This window comes from Leucoraja erinacea, chromosome 19, assembly GCF_028641065.1.
Source record: "Leucoraja erinacea ecotype New England chromosome 19, Leri_hhj_1, whole genome shotgun sequence".
Lineage (NCBI taxonomy): Eukaryota > Metazoa > Chordata > Chondrichthyes > Rajiformes > Rajidae > Leucoraja > Leucoraja erinaceus.
Genome location: NC_073395.1, coordinates 23,008,427 through 23,028,104, shown reverse-complemented (window position 1 = coordinate 23,028,104; position 19,678 = coordinate 23,008,427). Strand labels below are relative to the sequence as shown.

Here is a 19,678-nt window from a genome sequence, read left to right as displayed (position 1 = left end):
GTTTTCTCCAGGAGCTCTGGTTTCCTCCCACTCTCCAAAGACATATAAGCTTTGTAGGTTAATTGGCTTTGGTAAAATTGTAAATTCTCCCTAGTGTGTAGGATAGTGTTAGTGCGCGGGGGTCGGCACGGACTCGGTGGGCCGAATGGCCAGGTTCTGGCTGCATCTTTAAAGTGAAGTAAAAGTAAAGATCTCCCCGAACCCCCAGGAAGTGAGGCTGTGGCGACTGAGTTACCTGTGTCCCTTGGCACCCCGAGCAGGGGATGTGGGTGCACTTTCCTGTGCGTAGTCTGGATCCTGCCTTAGTGTCGACCGCTGTTGGCAACATTAAAGAAACAAAATAAACAGCGTTGACCTCCAGACAACGGGGGAAATTAAACCACAAACCGGCCCCGTGTTTTTACTTACAATCATAAAATTGTTCCACGCACTTTTTAAATGGAGAAATATTAAGGAGGACATGGAGATGATGTAGAGGTGAAGTTCCAGTTCCTGTCCCTTCAGCTGGCTGCTTGTCCTCTTGTCTACCTCCGTGCTGGAGTCCCATCTATCTGAGCGCTGCTCCCTGGTGTTCCTGTGGCACGGGTAAGGATTGAGCGGGTGCTGTTGCACTGGTTCTTGCTTGTACGTTGGCACTCTCGATGCCAAGGTAGGGCCTGGACTTTCCTTTGGAGGCTCAGGCAGCGGGCGGGCATTTGTGCTCCAGGCAACATGGTTGTCTTTCTCGCACAGCTTCAGATTCTTCAGCTCGGGGGTCGGGCAGGAGTCGGCACGGGTCGGTCCAGGGTCACGTTGCCTGGCAAAATCCCCGCTCTTCCTGGAAGCGGAGAAAAGCACGATTCATTTATGTGAACCTGGGGAGAGGTGGGGGCATATTGAAACCGCTGAAGGACATTCATCCCTTTGAGTTTGAGAGTGGAAACCGGCCCTTCAGCCCACCGAGTCCGTGCCGCCCACTAATCATATATAGTCGACTGATTAGCACACAACAAAAACCCTATTCACTGTATTTCAGTACACATGACAATAAACTAAACTAAACTAAACTTAAGTGTCAAGAAAGACAAGAGTGTTTAGTCATGAGGATAAGAGGCTTGGAGAACTCGAAAACAATAGACAATAGACAATAGGTGCAGGAGTAGACCATTCAGCCCTTCGAGCCAGCATCGCCATTCAATGTGATCATGGCTGATCATCCACAATCCTCGTTTCTGCCTTCTCCCCATATCTCCTGACTCCGCTATCTTCAGGAGCCCTAACCAGCTCTCTCTTGAAAGTATCCAGAGAACCGGCCTCCACCGCCCTCTGACGCAGAGAATTCCACGGACTCACCACTCTCTGTGAGAAAAAGTGTTTCCTCATCTCCGTTCTAAATGCCTTACCCCTTATTCTTAAACTGTGACCCCTGGTTCTGGACTCCCCCAACATCGGGAACATGTTTCCTATCTCTAGCGTATCCAAACCCTTAACAATCTTGTATGTTTCAATAAGATCCTCTCTCATCCTTCTAAATTCCAGTGTATGCAAGCCCAGCCGCTCCATTCTCTCAGCATATGACATTCCCGCCATCCTGGGAATGAACCTTGTGAACCTATGCTGCACTCCCTCAATAGCAAGAATGTCCTTCCTCAAATTAGGGGACCAAAGAAAAAACATGTCCACAACCTCAAGCCCATTAGAATTTCACATCCAGACAGCATATCCTGGTCGCCAAAAAAACAATGTCCATGGAACAAGGACAGAGTTCCCCTGGTGCTCACCTTTCACCCCACCAACCTAGGGATGGAAGATTGATACCATTGGAGTCCATTCGGCCCTTTGAATGCTCCACCACAAGCGACTAATGTGCATGCTCTCTCCAGCATGTTTAGGTAACTCCCTCTTTCTTTCTGCCCAAGTCAGGTCCACAATTCCTACTTTGTTAGTCTCAGCTTTAGACATTAGAGCATGAAAATGGGCCCTTCTGCCCACCAAGTCCACGCCAACCAGTGATCACCCCGTACACTAACACTATCCTGCACACTAGGAACAATTTACAATTTTCCAGAAGTCAAATAACCTACAAACATTTACTTCTTTGCAGTGCAGGATGATACCGGAGCACCATGAGAAAATCCACACGGTCTTTAGTTCAGACTTTAGAGATACAGCGTGGAAACATAATAATAATAATAATAATAATAATGCATTTTATTTGCTGGTGCCTTTCTGGACACCTTACACTTTACAGGACATAAAATCCTTAAGTGTCAAGAGAGACAAGAGTGTTTAGTCATGAGGATAAGAGGCTTGGAGAACTCGAAAACAATAGACAATAGACAATAGGTGCAGGACATTTATCAATATTAAAATCAAGTTGATCATAAAAAAATTAAAAAAAAAAAAAAAATACAGAAAACATTTTAAGTCATTAAAATCAGGGTGAACATGGTGGAAGTTATGTCGGGTATGCTAATCTAAACAGGTGCGTTTTGAGTTGTGATTTGAATTGATCGATAGTGTCCAGGTGACGGATGGGAGGTGGGAGAGTGCTCCAGAGACGTGGGGCAGAGCAGCTGAAGGCTCTGGCACCCATGGTGCTGAGTCTAAATGTGGGGACAGTTAAAATTGCAGCTGAGGAGGAACGAAGTGACCGGGAAGGAGTGTATGGTAGCAGCAGGTCAGAGAGGTATTGGGGAGCAAGGTGGTGTAGGGCTTTGAAGGTCAGCAGTAAAATCTTGTAGTTAATCCGGTGGTGCACAGGGAGCCAGTGGAGCTGAGTGAGGATGGGTGTGATGTGGTCCGATGATCTGGTGCGGGTGATGATCCGGGCTGCAGAGTTCTGAATGCATTGGAGGCGGTGAAGAAGTTTATTGGCGTTGCAGTAATCGATGCGGGATGTGGCCAGAGTGTGGATGAGGACTTTTGTATTGTCTTTGGAGAGGGAGGGGCGGAGTCTGGCGATGTTGCGGAGATGAAAGTATGCAGAGCGTGTGACATTGCTGATGTGGGGGCCAAAGGAAAGTGTACTGTCCAGAATGACGCCGAGACTTTTGACATGGGAGGAGGTGGGGATGGGTGAGCCATCAACTGAAATGGTGAACGGGTGGGTTGTGGAGAGTGTGGACTTTGAGTCAATTAGCAGGATTTCTGTTTTATTTCCATTGAGTTTTAGAAGGTTGAGTGACATCCAGTTGCTGATAGCTTGAAGACAGGTAGTGAGAGCAGTTGGGGGAAGGGAGGTGTTTGGTTTTGTGGAGAGGTAAAGTTGTGTATCATCGGCGTAGCAGTGAAAATTGATTCCAAAATGATGGAGTATATTGCCAAGAGGTTGAATATAGATGATAAAAAGCAGTGGCCACAGCACCGATCCCTGAGGAACACCATGGGTGACTGTGGCAGTTGTGGATGTGACTTTATTTCCCTGGATGAACTGTTTTCTGTCGTGTAGATAGGACCTGAACCAAAGTAGTGCATTGTTGTTGATGCCAGTGGCAGATAGACGTTCCAGAAGAATTGGGTGGGAGATGGTGTCAAAGGCTGCTGTGAGGTCGAGGAGGATCAGGATGGATAAGTGGCCGGTGTCAGCTGCGAGAAGGAGATCATTTGTAATTTTAAACATGCCTTTCAGCCCATTGAGTCCGTGTCAACCAGTGACACTAGTTCTATCCCACACACCTGGGACAATTTACAGAAGCCAATTAACCTGCACATCATTTGAGCGTGGGATGAAATCGGAGAAAACCCACAAGATCACAGGGAGAACGGATCTCTGGCGCTTTAGTAATAGTTTCATGAAATGATATTTTTACGCATTAGTATTACATATTAGTAATAAACATATTATTCTATGTTAAAATTTGTTACAACATTATACACAGGCACAATCATACTTAAGTACAAGAGTGTAACGGGCCTGCCCCACTTAGGCGATTTTTCAGGTGACTGTCAAGTTGCCGGCAGTCGCCTGAAAAACCGGCAACTGGAACGGAGAACTATCAGAGCGGAACACACACACGCAAACACATTGCTTCTTTCACCAGCCCGTTATGCAGGCGGGGAACAGGGCAAGCGCGGAAGTGCTGTCTGAGTGAAATTCACACGGTGCAAACCCAAGGTGATACAGACACACACTGCGATGAACAGGAAGGTTGCGCTGTAATTAAGAAGGCTAAAGCACAGTGTACAGTAAGTCCATTAAAAGAGCAGGGGGGAGGGGGGAGAAGGAGTGGAGACAACTTTTAAGAAGCCAGAGATACACGGCTATGAAGCTCGGCGGACATTAACATTACCGGTCGGTTATCCTTGGTTCTGAAAACTACTGCTTACGTTTTTTTCCCCAATGAGCCAATGAAATTCACCCGTCAGCACCGGCTACAACCCACGAGAACCGACGAGAACCTTCAACCTCCTGGCGACCCGCTAGGACCTCCTGGCGACCCACCTACGGCACGAGAATACTCGCTCCTCTCCATGGCGGCTTCATTCTAGTCGCTGCTAATTTTTCAAACATGTTGAAACATTCGCCGGCGACCATAATGAGGCCGCGGCTAGTTCCCAGAATGTGGGAGCTCCTCACGACCATGAAGGCTACTCCCCGACATCTACCCGTGAACATGTGGCGAGTGCAGCCGCCTAAAAAGTCGCCTAAGTTGGACAGGCCCATAAGAGTAGTAGATTACAGATTTAGTCAAGTCAAGTCAAGTCAAGTTTATTTGTCACATATACATACGAGATGTGCAGTGAAATGAAAGTGGCAATGCTCGCGGACTTTTGTGTAAAAGACAAACAACAAAACAACCAAACAAATTATAAACACAATCATAACACACATATATTATTTTACATTTAGAGCGGCACGGTGGCGCAGCGGTTGCTGCCTTACAGCACCAGAGACCCGTATTGTCACTACGGAGTTTGTACGTTCTCCCCGTGACCGCCTGTGTTTCCACTGGATGCTCCAGTCTCCTCCCATATCCCAAGGACATGCAGGTTTGTAGGTTAATTGTCTTGTGTAAAAACTGCCCCTAGTGTGCAGGATAGAACCGATCGTTGGTCAGCATGGAATGACTGGGTGGAAAGGACTGTTACCACTCTGTATCTCTAAAGTATAAAGCAATGAAACACTAAAGGCAGTTTGCTACACAAGGTTCCACAAAAGAGCATTTTGAATTTAAGTGCAATCTATAAAAGCAAGTAACATGAAACCAAATTAAGTCGTCAATGCGATGATAATGAAAGGCAAAGCAAAGATTCACATTACAGTCTCAAAAGAAACCCAAGTCCTCTTGTCCTGGTTACTTCTCAAGCTGAACTGTCTCCATTTACACTAATAAAAGCCACGTGAAACCCTCACCGTCCCTAACCCAAAACCTAATTACACAAATGTTACAGAACCCAGCAGAGAGTTTCTTATCAGTGTCTCCTAACGTGAAAGGGACTCAGTTACTGAAGTACTGATACAATTATATCCTGGACTGATCACTTTTCTTCTTATCTTCTACTTATGATGCCACCATTAAACGAGGAAAATAACAGCCCAGGCAAAGTGCAGCACAGCTGATAGAGGCGCTGCCTCACAGCGCCAGAGAGCCGGGTTTGATCCCAACCTTGGGAGCCGTCTGTGTGGTGTTTGCGCGTTCTCCCTGTGACCGCGATGGGTTTCCTCCAGGTGCTCCCATTTCCCAAAGGCGTGCGGGTTTGTAGGTTAATTGGCTTCTGTAAATTGGCCCCTGAGTGTGTAGGGAGTGGAGCAGATCAATGATCGGCGTGGACTCGATGGGCCGAATGGCCTGCTGTTTCCTAGCTGTATCTCTAAAGGAAACTAAAAGTTGAGAGGAGGTGTCCACAGATAAGATGGTGTCTTGTATGTTTTGTTGGAGCAGGTTGACAGGTCAGAGTGGAAGTTAATGGAGAATTAAGAGGAAGAGATGACCAGAAACTTGCGGTCATTCGTGCAGTTGGATCAAAGATGTTCCACACAGTGTTTAGTTTTTCCAGAGCAGAGAATTGTGCTTTAGGGGCGGCACAGTAGCGCAGCGGTAGAGCTGCTGCCTCATCACTGTGCCAGAGACACAGATTTGATCCTGACTACGGGTGCTGTGTGTGCGGAGTTTGTACATTCTCCCTCTGACCTCTCACGATTTTCTACACCAGTATAAGATCACCCCTCATCCTCCTGCGCCCCAAGGAATAGAGTCGTAGCCTGCCCAACCTCTCCCTATACCTCAAGCCCTTGAGTCATGGCAACATCCTCGACAATCTTCTCTGCACCCTTTCCGGCCCACAACATACTTTGTATAGCAGGGTGCAAAGAATGCAACAGAAAGGAACTACGTGATGGCTGAGAGGGGGATTGGAAAGAAAGGATTGTGTGGGTGTAGGGGGAGGGAATGGGTGGATGAGGAGCACGGGGGAAGATTGATCATTGGGAACATTCCTACCTGAGAGAGAATTCCCTGGGATGCTTGTTCTGTATGAGCTTGTGTGTTTCTGGCCTGCTGATGGCTTCCTGGTTTGTGCTAGCTGAAAATAAAAAAATATTTTTTTGCAACAATTACTGAAACCCTCGCGCCCCCCCAATATATTCAGTTCAAACCCCTCCGTTACATGAAGCCGCATCTACCCCCAAATCATTCGGATGATATTTGATTCAAGGGGTCACTTTCCCTTCCTCCTCCTCATCATCATCTTCGGCGATCACTAGAAGTCGAGTATGACAAGCTTGTAAGTTATAGGTGCAGAATCAGGCCATTCGGCCCATCAGGTCGACTCTGCTATTCAATCATTTTATACGCTTCCTCTGAAACTCCCACAAATACAAAGCTAAACCGTACAGCTTCTCTAGATGGGTTCCCACCAGGTGCTCTGGTTTCCTCCCACATCCCAAAGATTTACACGGTTGTAGGTTAATTGGTTAAGTTGTGCATGCAGGCCAGCTCTCTCAGAGATTTAGTGTCAGGACGGGCGTCAAGCAGGGATGTCTATTGTCACCATTCCCGTTCCTCCTGGCAATTGACTGCATCATGATGGAAACAACTGAAGGGAAAAGAAATGTAATTCAGTGGACAATGTGGGAGCAGCTAGATGATCTTGACTTTGCAGACGACATAGTTCTCCTTTCACACACACAGATACAAATGCAGGAGAAGATGGACAGACTCTCACACAAGCTGCATCAAAAACTGGTCTTACATCCAATACTGCAAAGACACAGGTGATAAGGATCCACTCCAAAGCCAGCAACCCTATCCCTATGCACAGCACTGCTCTAGAGGAGGTAGCAACATTCACATACCAAGGCAGTGTTGTGGACATCACTGGAGGGGCAGAGGCAGGCATAAGAAGTAGAATCAATAAGGCTAGGGTGGTGTTTAACAAGCTCAGGCAGATCTGGAGCTCAAAACACATCTCAATCAACACCAATAATATAGCATCTTTAACTCAAATGTGAAACAGGTGATGCTGTATGGATCAGAAACATGGGAAACAACAAAACACACTACAAACAGGCTGCAAACATTCATTAACACCTGCACACCTTGACGTTCTCGGAGGGAGGGCTATATGTATGTATTTATCTATGTACTTCATCTACGAACCACTGTTGTATAACGTTAGTACCTCCACCAATGTAAAGCACTTTGGTCGATGAGAGTTGTTTTTTTAAATGTGCTGTAGAAGTAAAAGTGACTTGACTTGACTTAGGAGAATACTTAACATCTGGTGGAGAGACAAAGTAAGCAATGTGGACCTGTGGAAAAGAACAAGCCAGGAGCCCATTGACTTACACATTCGAAGGAGAAAATGGAGTTGGGTTGGACACATCCTCAGGAAACCTGTCACAAACATCACCCAGCAAGTCCTGAAATGGAACCCCGAAGGAAAAAGGAAAATTGGTCGCCCCAGGAAAAGCTGGAGAGGAGGTGGCCAGACAGAAATGTCTGAGAGTGGGCTCAACTGGGGTGATCTCGAAAGAACTGCCAACAACGGAGTGAGGTGGAGGACATTCGTCGATGGCCTGTGCTCCACAGAGGAACAAAGGGCTTAAGAAGTAAGAAGAAGGTTAATTGGCCTGTGTAAATTGTAGAGAATGGAAGCAAAAGTGGGATAATGAAGAACAAGTGTGAGCAGGAGATCAGCGGACTCGGTGGGTCGGAGGATCTATTTCCCCGCGGTCATGGGGGGAACGTATAAACTTGGTACAGACAGCACCCGTAGTCAGGGTCGATCCTGGGTCTCTAGTGCTGTCCGGCAGCAACCCTGCCGCTGTGCCACCGTGCCAAATAAGGAATAAACGAAACACGTACCTTCCTCGCGGCCGAGGGTGCTGAATTTCCTCCTGTCCCCGTCATGAGTGGCAATATATTTATTGCTGCCCGCGTGTGGTTTGTGTCGTTTCTTGTGTGTCCGTGAGACATAAACGATACGGACGTGTTGTGCTGATTCACGGTCGTGGCCGCTCAGAAAGTCAGGGTAGTCGTCAACCTAAACGCAAAACGTGTACACGTGAGGTGGCGCAGAGTCGCCAACAGGCCCCTCCCTCCCGATGACATTTGGCAATATCATGGACCTAAACATTCTGGCTGCTTCTTCAATCACCTCCCTCCCATAATAAAATCAGAAATGAAGTTGCTGAGAGTTTACAAGATTTAACCAGACAAAATGGCAGCGGAAACATGGCGACTCTTGGGTACTGTTTCAGTGTTTCGTTTAGATTTAGTTTAGTTCAGAGATTCAGCGTGGAAACAGGCCCTTCGGCCCACCAAGTCCGTGCCGACCAGCGATCCCCATACACCAGCACCATCTGACAGACTATGGACAATTTATAATCTTTACCTAAGACAATTAACCTACAAACCTGTACGTCTTTGGATTGTGGGAGGAAACCGGTGCACCCTGAGTAAACCCACGCAGTCACGGGGAGTACGAACAAACTCCGTAGAGACAGCACCTGTAGTCAGGATCGAACCCAGGTCTCTGGCGCCGTGAGGAAGCAACTCTAAGCAACTCTACTGCTGTGCCACCGTGCCGCTCTAAATCTTATGTAATCTACCACTCTCACACTCTTGTCCTTAAGTATGACTGTGCCGAAGTATAAGATCTTTACTGAACTGAATGCAAAATCTAGTCAGAACCTACAGATAAAAATGTCAACAGCCCAAACAGAAATGCCAATCGTGTAAAATCGCCTTTAAAAGTAGTGAGAAAACGACAATAGACGCAAAGTTCTAGAGTAACTCAGCAGGTCAGGCAGCGTCCCTGGAGAAAAACATTGGGTGATGTTTCGGTTCAGGCTGAAAGTAGGGGGTGGGGAGTTGAAGAGCTGGAGACGAGAAAGGGGCAGGGCCAGTGAAGGCCGGCAACAGATGTGGGGAAATAAGGTGAACGGTGAAGGAAAAATCAGTTGAATTGCCACCAAAAATGAGAGCTTTTAACACAAAGGAGGGGATGTTGAAAGCTGAAAACCATCGTGAGATGGGCTGGGAAAGTGGCTGAGAAATGGGGCGGAAATGTGACCATGGTTTACATGTGATACGATTACATATTGGCATCTGTTTAACAAAAGTAATAAGAACCGATTTTCAAAAGGTGACGAGGATTAGTAGAATTAGGCCATTTGGTCCATCAGGTCTACTCCGCCATTCAAACATGGCTGATCTATCTCTCCCTTCTAACCCCCTTCTCCCCATAACATCTGACACCCATACTAATCAAGAATCTATCTATCTCTCCCTGCCTTAAAAATATCCACTGAAGCAGAACGTGATGTGCATATTTATTATATCATCCAATCGAGGACAAAGTCCCATCCCTGTTATCTGTGAGGCAAAGACAGCTGGTTGCCAAGGATATACCTCAGGTTGCTATGGAGTGAGCAGAGGGGACCGGAATCATCCTGAGATAAGTCGCCCGTTGATCTGCAGCAAGAGGTTCGAGCAGTGGAGGAATGAAGCTTATGGAGATCATCTGTGCTCGAATGGTCCGATTATCGTGATGTGTTTTTGGCAAAAGTGAAAAAATCCTCATATCCATCCCTACAGGGCGGGACAGTGGTATAGTTGCTGCCTCACGGCGCCAGAGACCCGGGTTCGATCCTGACTACGGGTGCTGCCTGTAGGGAGTGTGTACGTTCTCCCTGTGATCGCTTGGGTTTTGTTAGATTTTAGATACGGCATGGAAACAGGCCCTTCAGCCCACCGAAACCTTGCTGACCAGCGATCACCCCATACACTAGCACTATCCTACACAATAGGGAAAATGTACAATTTTTTTTACCGAAGCCAATTAACCTACAAACCTGTACGTCTTTGGAGTGTGGGAAGAAACTGGAGCACCCGGAGAAAACCCACGCGATTATAGGGAGAACGTACAAACTCCGTACAGACAGTGCCCATAGTCAGGATTGTACCTGGGTCTCTGGCACTGTAAGGCAGCAACTCAAACACTGCGCCACCCTAATCCCCTCAACCACTGCCCTGGCAGAGAAAAACCTTTTGCCTTGCGCACAGTTCGAGTCACTTGGCTCTGTACCAGCACAGCAGCGCCCCTTCCACTGTGTGAAACACTCTGCCTCAGTGTACCTGTGATAACGATCCTGTAATTGGGCACTTTCTCTGGAGCGACACAAAGCCACCGACCGATCAGATATCAGTTGGCCAACACCTTGTAATAAACCTGGGCAGCACGGTGGCACAGCGGTAGAGTTGCTGCCTCACAGCACCAGAGACTTGGGTTCGATCCTGACCACGGATGCTGTCTGTGTGGAGTTTGAACGTTCTTCTCAGGGTGCTCCAGTTTCCTCCCACATCCCAAAGGTGTGCGGGTTTGTAGGTTAATTGGTTTCTGTAAATTTAATTGGTTTCTGTAAATTGTCTCTAGTGTGTGGATGGAATTAGCATGATAGTGATACTAGTATGATAGAACTAGTGTATGGGGTGATCGCTGGTTGGTGCGGACTCTGTGGGCTGAAGGGCCTGTTACCATGCTGCATCTCTAAACTAAATGTGAAGTGAAGTGGCATGTTTCAGTCATCACTTTACAGGAATGAGAATAATTGTCCCGCTCCCACATGTTTCCAGTCTGGATATAAGGAATAATGCGTGATGAAAGAAACTACTTGCATTTATCCTTCATAAATTCATGCATTAAAATATTTTTCAGTCTCATTTAAAAAAAAATTCAGTGTCCAGTAATCGGGCAGGAAGCTGGAAGCCTCGAAGCCTGGGGCTCCACGCCACTGGGTTCGGGCACAGCTAGTTTCCTACAGCCATTAGCATCATGACCCGACCCGCACAATACTACGGCACAGTGGCTGCCTTGCAGCGCCAGAGATCCTGACCTTGGGTGCTGTCTGTGTAAAATTTGCACCTTCTTCCTATGACCGCGTGGGTTTCCTCCAGGTGCCCCAGTTTCCTGCCACATCTCAAAGATGGGTGAGTTTGTAGGTTAATTGGCCCCCTGTATATTGCCCCTAGTGTGTAGTGGATGAGAAAGTGGGATAACTTGGAACTAGTGTGATCGGGTGATCGATGGTCGTCGTGGAATCGTTGGGCCAAAGGGTCTGTTTTCATGCTGTATCTCGAAACTAAAGGAAACTAAACAGTGAACCTATTGCTTAGTGTTTCTGAGAGCCTCTCTCTTTATGTACAGAAAGGTGCTTCTAGCAAGCAAAATAACCGCTGCATATGCATATTAATAGGCATTCACAGGATTCAGGTGCTATGAATCTTGTAAGGACAGACTTCAGCAGGTCACTGAATCCATTTCAAGCAGAATTTACACCCATTAGCACACAGATGCTGCCTCTCAAAAAATTGGCATAATTTATCTGTGAGATGTTATCTGGCAAAGAAGCAGATTATTCAGTCATGTTAATGCGGTCTAATTTTAGATGTTGCTGCAGCATATCATATTTAAAATCAAAAGGTTACTGTAAAGTGTGCACTTGTTAATTGTTATGAATTACTTTCAATCCACAATAGACAATGTCAGTATCTGGGTAAGAAAAGATCATAAAATGCAGAAATATTTAACTTTGTTGCTTTACGTGAAACACGATAACTTTCAAGCTCCATTTATTGAAAGAAAATAATGATTCAAAAATAGGATCGCATATCAACAATGCTTTATAAGATTAAAAAAAACAAAGTGCTGGAGGAACTTAGCGGGTCTGGCAGCAGATACAAGAAACTAGAGATGCAGGTTTACTGCAGTAACCCAGTGGGTTAGGCAGCATCTTGGAACAGCATAGGTGATGTTTCGGGTTGGGACCCTTCTTCAGACTGTTTGTAATGCGGGAGAAGGGGCGAGGGAAAGTTGGAAGAGAGGAAGGGCAGGCCAAAGCCTGGTGAGTGATAGGTGGATACAGTTGAGGGGGGGGGGGGGGGGGGATGTGACGGGCATATGGTTGGACAAAGATTCGAGATCAAAAGACAAAAAGGCGTATAAGGAACAACGAGGTGCAAATTGTGAAGGGAGTGGAAAGAATGCAGGTGGAAGTGGACCACGGGGGATTGACTGTATCCTGGACCCGGATTGGAATACAGTATTTGATATTAAGTAGTTGGTAATATTTGATAGTCTGATCTTATGGTGGTGGATGTTTGGTGCGTAAATACTTGTATGAATAGGTGAATCAATTTAATTTTGTAAAAAAAACACAGCAAACCGATAACAAAACAGAAAATACTGGAAATAACAGTTTAAAAAACATTTAGACAGGTACATGGATAGGATAGGTTTAAAGGGATATGGGCCAAATGCAGGCAGGTGGGACTAGATGTGTCAGGTTGGTCTGCGTGGGCAAGTTATGTCACAGAACCTGTTTCCACTCTGTACGACTCTATGACCCTATTGAACAGCACAATGGCACAGCTGGTAGAGCACCAGAGATCCAGGTTTGATCCTGACCTTGGGTGCTGTCTGTGTAGAGTTTGCACGTTCTCCGTGAGTTTTCTCCGGGTGCTCCGGTTTTCTCGCACATCCCCAAGACGTGCGGGTTTGTAGGTTAATTGGCCTCTGTAGATGGGAAAGTGGGATAACATAGAACTAGTTTGGACGGGTGATCGATGGTCAGCATGGACTCGGTGGGCTGAAGGGCTATTTCCATCCGGTTTCCCACATTCCTAAGACGTACAGTTTTGTAGGTTAATTGGCTTCTATGTATTGTCCCTTGTGTGTAGAACACACGCAGTCACAACGAGAACGTACAAACTACGTGCGGACAGCACCCATAGTCAGGATTGAATCTGGATCTCTGGTGCTGGAAGGCAGCAACTCTATTGCTGCGCCACTGTGCTGCCCTGGGAGATCAAACATTGTGGGCCGAAAGGTCCATTCCTGTGCTGTGCTGTTCCATGTTCTAAAACGTTTTGGATAAACGTTGGGTTATTGAGGATGAAAATGTGAAAAAATGCAATTTTGTTCACACCCTGTGAACAATACATACTGCTTTAGGTAGAACGAGCAAACTCCACACAGACAGCATCCGAGGTCAGGAATGAACCCGGGTCTCTGGGGCTGTGATGTAGCAGCACTACCAGCTGTGCCATGCAGCATCTGTGGAGGGAATAGCTAGATGACATTTTGGGTCCAGACCATTCTTCAAAAATTGAATTTCTCAGTAAAGATGGGCCTTGATCCGAAACATCACCTATCCATGTTTTCCAGAGGTGATGCTTGACCCACCAAGTTACTCCAGCACTTTCTGTCCCTTTGTGTAAACCAGCATCTGCAATTCCTTGTTTCTGCTGTCTGAAGAAGGGTCCTGACCTGAAACACAGCCTGTCCATTCCCTCCACAGATGCTGCCTGACCCGCTGAGTTACTCCAGCACTTTGTGCTTTGCTCAAGAGTCCAGCAGCATCTACAGTTTCTTGCATCTTGAATAAACCAGGTTTTTTTTTTTACTTCTGGGTGACACAGATGCTTCAACTGTGCAGGGGATGTGCAGGCTCTTTGTTTCCCTTCCCTGGCACAGTCACAATGGACAGAAGCCTCCCTCTGCTCGCCATTATCTGACAGGTTATTTAACCAACATACTTCAGTCCCACACTACATGATTGGCTTAGTGGCCTAGGAAACTATTCAGCTGGTTAAACAATTGCCACAGAAGCCCCACCACTAACTCTTTAGGACAATTAGAAACTAGGATAAAATGCATCTCCGTTCACACAACGTGATATATATACATATATATATGTGTAAAAAAACTGTGCATCTATCCTATAATTCCCCTCATTTTTTATATAAATAATTTAATATAAGAATATATATACATACATATATATTCTTACAAGAATAAATAATATATAAAGAATATATATTCATTATACTATAAATATATATACATACACAAATGTGTATATATATGATATATGTATATATACATATGCATACATTTTTGTATGTATATGTATATATATACAAAAATGTATATATATATAATTAGGGAAATAGATAGGGTAGTTGCACAGAGTCTTTTAAGCAAAAGATAAACACAAAATGCTGGAGTAACTCAGCGGGACAGGCAGCGTCTCAGGAGAGAAGGAATGGGTGACGTTTCGGGTCGAGTCCCTTCTTCGGAGTTTTTAGGAGTATAGGGGAATAAAGAATCAGAGGACATGTTGAAGGCGCGAGGACATAGATTAATAGGAGCCCGTGGGGGGGTTCTCACACAGGGTGGTGGGTACAGCATTACCTGACCTACATAAACTTGAGTGATTGTATTTGTGGAAATTTCAAACTGTCTTGCTTGTTCTCGGGACTAAGTACAGAATAGTTTACTTCAGTGCGATCGTAAGTAGGAAAGTACGTGGAACCAGCTGCCAGATGAGGTCGTTGAGACAGGTACTATAACGACATTTAAAAGACATGTGGACGAGTATATGGATATGAAAGGTTGAGAGGGATACGTTTCAAACACAGCAAGTTGGTACAAGTGTAAATAGGGCGTTGGTCTGCATGGGCAAGTTGGGCCGAAGGGCCGGTTTTCACACTGTAAGACTCTTGCAGATGCATTACTGTTAAATAGTTATGTATGGTTTGTGTCAATTTTGAACATTTCAATTACAAATATTTGTAAAAGCGGGTGTTTTTCAGCTCAATCAGTGGGACCATCTGTGTCGCCCTCTTCTTGCAATGTTATTTCAGAAAAGTCAGTTGCGCCCATAAAGGCAGTGTTTGGAATTTGTCGTGGATCACAGCAAACTCATTAAAGTTTCACAGAGCATGGTCATTAAATTCCTACCCGACAGCATACATCTTTAATTTCTAAATACGTGGAGTTTAGGTAAACACGATAGAGGAAATACTTTAGTCTGTTGGACAATTACAGTAGGGTTCTTGCCCTAACAAGCAGAGACACGGCTGTCTCGCTGTCTTGTGTGCTAATCGTTCTCAATGTAACAAGTTTTCGCATATAAAAACAAAGAACTGCAGATGCTGAACTGCAGATGCTGGTTTATACCAAATATAGACACAGTTTTCAGATGTAACGGCGCATAAAGCGAAATCGTATTGGATTAAAATATACTTAAAAACATGAAATGCAGGAGTAACACAACGGGCCAAGCAAGCATCGTCGTCTGTGGAGGGAATGGATTGGCCGGGACCCTTCTTCAGACTGGAAGGGTCTCCATTTTAAAACACAGTTCCACGTTTTATTATTCTTTCCCCCCCCCCCCCCCCCCCCCCCCCATTTAATTCACTCCATATCATTACTCGGTATCACACAGAGGCTAATTTCCATGACAACGCCCTGGGATCATAAAGTCCTCCCGAAGTGCGCTGTTTGACGGTCTCCGAAATTAATTTACCCCAAATATCGTTACGCAAACCATAAAACCGTGTACTCGTAAATTGCAAACAAAGGGCTTGCACAATTAAATGTATAAAAGATAGGGGGAAGAACAATCTTAAAGATAACAAACTTAAAAGTTTAAAAGAGATCGAAGCACGGGGTTGTTGCTGCAAAGAAATAATATAAGTTTTAAAAAAAACATAAAGTTGTCGAACTAAACTGAAATATGCAGTACTTTGATTTCGTCTCGTTTGCTGATAAAGTTGATTAAAAAAAACTAATCTTCTCACCAACTCGATTGCAACAACATCGCTGAGATGCAACGCCTCGTGGATGGTCTTGGGTGGGTTCTGAGTCAAGTAGATACACTCGTCGGTGAGGACGACGAAGTCGAACGTCTTCTTGTGCCTTCTCCCCGTCACTACAATGCACGCTTCGTACATTCGGATCTTGTTGAAGACGCTCTCGTCCAAGTGCCTTTTTAGGAAGAAATCGAGCTTGTCGTGCCGCTTGGAGTGGAGTATGTCCAGCTCGTTTCTCGCCATATACAGGAGGAAGAGGGGGGGAAACAATATATGTTGGACTAGAGTAGTGCAGTTTGCAACTGCGAGCTGTCATGGGGTGTTGAGGCAGGGACTCCCCCCGCTTGTTACTCTCACTTGTATCCAGTGGCCCAGCGCGGCCAGGGATACCCTCCCTCTGACGTCACAATCGCTGCAGGCGCTAAACGCCGGCAAGCTCGGCCTCACGGCCACGCCCCCACACGCTGTCACTCCATTCATTAATTTACTCACACTCTCTCACACACCCACACTTACTCTCCCCCTCACACACTTATGCCCCTGTCCCACTTAGGAAACCTGAACGGAAACCTCTGGAGACTTTGCGCCCCACCCAAGGTTTCCGGAGGTTTTTGTCAGTCTCCCTACCTGCTTCCACTACCTGCAACCTCCGGCAACCACCTGCAACCTCCGGGAACCGCACGGGAACCTTGGGTGGGGCGCAAAGTCTCCAGAGGTTTCCGTTCGGGTTTCCTAAGTGGGACAGGGGCATTACTCTCCCCCTCTCACAAACACACACGCTTCATCTCCCTCTCACACACTTACTCTCTCCCTCACGCAGACACTCTCTCACACATACATTATTAGCTCCCTCCCTCGAGTCAGCACCGCCATTCACTGTGATAATGACTGATCATCCACAATCAGTACCCCGTTCCTGCCTTCTCGCCATATCGCTTGACTCCGCTATCTTTAAGAGCCCTATCTCGCTCTCTTGTGAAAGCATCCAGAGAACCAGCTTCCACCGTCCTCTGACGCAGAGAATAAGTCTGAGGGTCTCCGATGAGGTAAGATAGTAGCTCAGGACCGCTCTCCAGTTGTTGATAGGATGGTTCAGTTGCCCGATAACACCTGGGAAGAAACTGTCCTTGAATCTGGAGGTGTGCGTTTTTACACTTCTGTACTCTTGTCTGACGGGAAAGGGGAGATTCGTTCTTGCACCTCCCAAAGATGTGCGGGTTTGTCGGTTAATTGGCCTCTGTAAATTGCCCCTGGTGTGTAGGGAATGGGTGAGAATGTGGGATAGCATAGAATTAGTGTGAACGGGTGATCAGTGCGTGGGGTGGACTCAGTGAGCTGAAGGCTCTTTTCCATGGTACAAGCCCAAACTAAATATTAAGCCAATCTTAAACTCAGAAGCAGATAGGAAGGGTCACATTTGATCAACAGTTGAGATTTGTGCTGGGTTTGAGGTCTTGATCTTCAAGCATCCGGAGCCTAACGGCAGGCTGTGTGTGATGGTGAATGTTTGCCTTTGTCTGGAGTTCATTGCTAAATTATTGGATGTGGTCCACGTTGCCAGGATTGCAATAACGTTGCTGTGAAACGTTATTGCCAGAGGGTGGCAGCCTACACCAGGAGAACTGCAGTGGAGGTTCTTTGTGTTTTCTGGATATTGGATCCAGATGTCTTTTACAGCACAAAACCAGGCCCTTCAGCCCAAGCCGTCCATGCCAACAAAGATGCCCCATCTACATAGAAACATAGAAATTAGGTGCAGGAGTAGGCCATTCGGCCCTTCGAGCCTGCACCGCCATTCAATATGATCATGGCTGATCATCCAACTCAGTATCCCGTACCTGCCTTCTCTCCATACCCCCCGATCCCCTTAGCCACAAGGGCCACATCTAACTCCCTCTTAAATATAGCCAATGAACTGGCCTCAACTACCCTCTGTGGCAGAGAGTTCCAGAGATTCACCACTCTCTGCGTGAAAAATTCACCACTCTCTGCGTGCGCATCTACACTAGTCCCATTCCCCACGTTTGGGTGACATCCCTTTTTTGTCCAACCTCTCGTGATACCTAACACCCTCTTATCCAGTAAGTATTCTGGTAAACCTTGGCTGCACCCTCTCCAAAGCCTCCACATCCTTCCTGTGATGGGGCAACCAGGAGTGCACACATAATGCTCCAAATGCAGCCCAACAAAAGTCTGAAAAGTTGCAACATGACCTACTCTTAAGACTTTATAGATACAGCATGAAAACACCCTTCGGCCCACCAACCCCATACCAATCAGTGATCACCCTGTACTATCCTACACACCATGGACAATTTAGAGATGCCAATTAACCTACAAATCTTTTGAGAATGAAAAGAAATTCTGGAATTTTTTGATACCACCGGGTGGCGCCAGCAACGGCTGCCTCACCAACAGTCGCTGCCCTTTGTGTTGAAATGGTATGTGTTAAATGTATGTTTTAGTGTTCTTTAGCTTGTTTCATGTGGGGGGTGGGGGAAACCTTTTCTAATCTCTTACCTCGATGGAGATGCAATTTTTTTCCGTATGGTCTCTGTCCGCACTGCAGCCTAACATCGAGGTGTTGGCAGCCTTTGATGGAGACAGACTTTGAGAGCTCCAACCGCAGGTGACTACGGAATTTTAATATCGCGGAGCCTGCGATCCCTTTGCCATACGCTCCAACTGTGGGTGCTTGCGGACTTGCAACACGGAGCCCGCGGTCTCTGGTCAGAGACCTACACCGGGAACTCCAAGCCGCGGGAGTTTCCATCGCCCCGACGCGGGAGCTTCGACCGCCGGCTGCGGGAGCTTTGATCGCCGCGAGATGTTTCGACTGCCCCGACCGTGGAAGAAATAAAGAGGAAGATGGGACTTTTTTGCCTTCCATCAGTGAGGAATGTGGGGGATTCGCTGTGGTGGATGTTTATGTTAACTTTTATGTATTTGTGTGTCTTGTTGCTTTTTTTCCCCATAATGGTAATTCGCAATCACTGTACCTTAATTGGTACATGTGGTAATAAAAGACCTTTGAAACCTTAGGATGTAACAAGTAGAATGGATAAGGGTGAGCCTGTGGATGTGGTGTATCTGGACTTTCAAAAAGCCTTTGACAAGGTCCCACACGAAATAAGTGTGCAAAATTAGAGCACATGGTATTGGGGGCAGGGTATTGACATGGATAGAGAACCGGTTGGCAGACAGGAAACAAAGAGCAGGAATTAACAGGTTATTTTCAGAATGGCAGGCAGCGACTTATGGAGGACGGAAGGCTCGGTGCTGGGACCCGTTATTTACATAGGGTGGGAGATTGCAACTTTACGTGGTCCGCCCTGTTTCGACAAATGATATCAACGTGGTGTGCACCAAAGATCAAATAGGGTGATTTCACGAAAGGTCACTGGAGCGTAGATCCGCACCCACGTGACCGAAAATCTCAACTGGAGTACATGTTATACATCGGTACATGTTAGTGAATGGGAAAACACGCACTTTCCCACCCGTTAAAAACATGGAAAACGGCCGATATTTGAGCTGAAATTTTCTGTGCTAGTCGGGGTGACCGTGAAGCACAGCGACCTAAATCTTCAGGCAAA

General features: G+C 46.3%; 1 protein-coding gene across 1 annotated transcript in view; it reads right to left on the bottom strand.

The window, feature by feature from the left end:
* c19h12orf56 (chromosome 19 C12orf56 homolog) overlaps positions 1-16,484 on the bottom strand; it is a 41,465-nt gene extending 24,981 nt beyond the window's left edge. Inside the window, exons 1-5 of the mRNA XM_055650659.1 lie at positions 16,071-16,484; positions 8,289-8,466; positions 6,423-6,504; positions 409-817; positions 236-315 (exon numbers count right to left, since the gene is read on the bottom strand). Coding sequence (XP_055506634.1) covers positions 236-315; positions 409-817; positions 6,423-6,504; positions 8,289-8,466; positions 16,071-16,325 — 1,004 coding nt within the window. The 5' untranslated portion in view covers positions 16,326-16,484. The remainder of the gene's footprint in view (positions 1-235; positions 316-408; positions 818-6,422; positions 6,505-8,288; positions 8,467-16,070) is intronic.
* Positions 16,485-19,678: the final 3,194 nt, after the last annotated feature.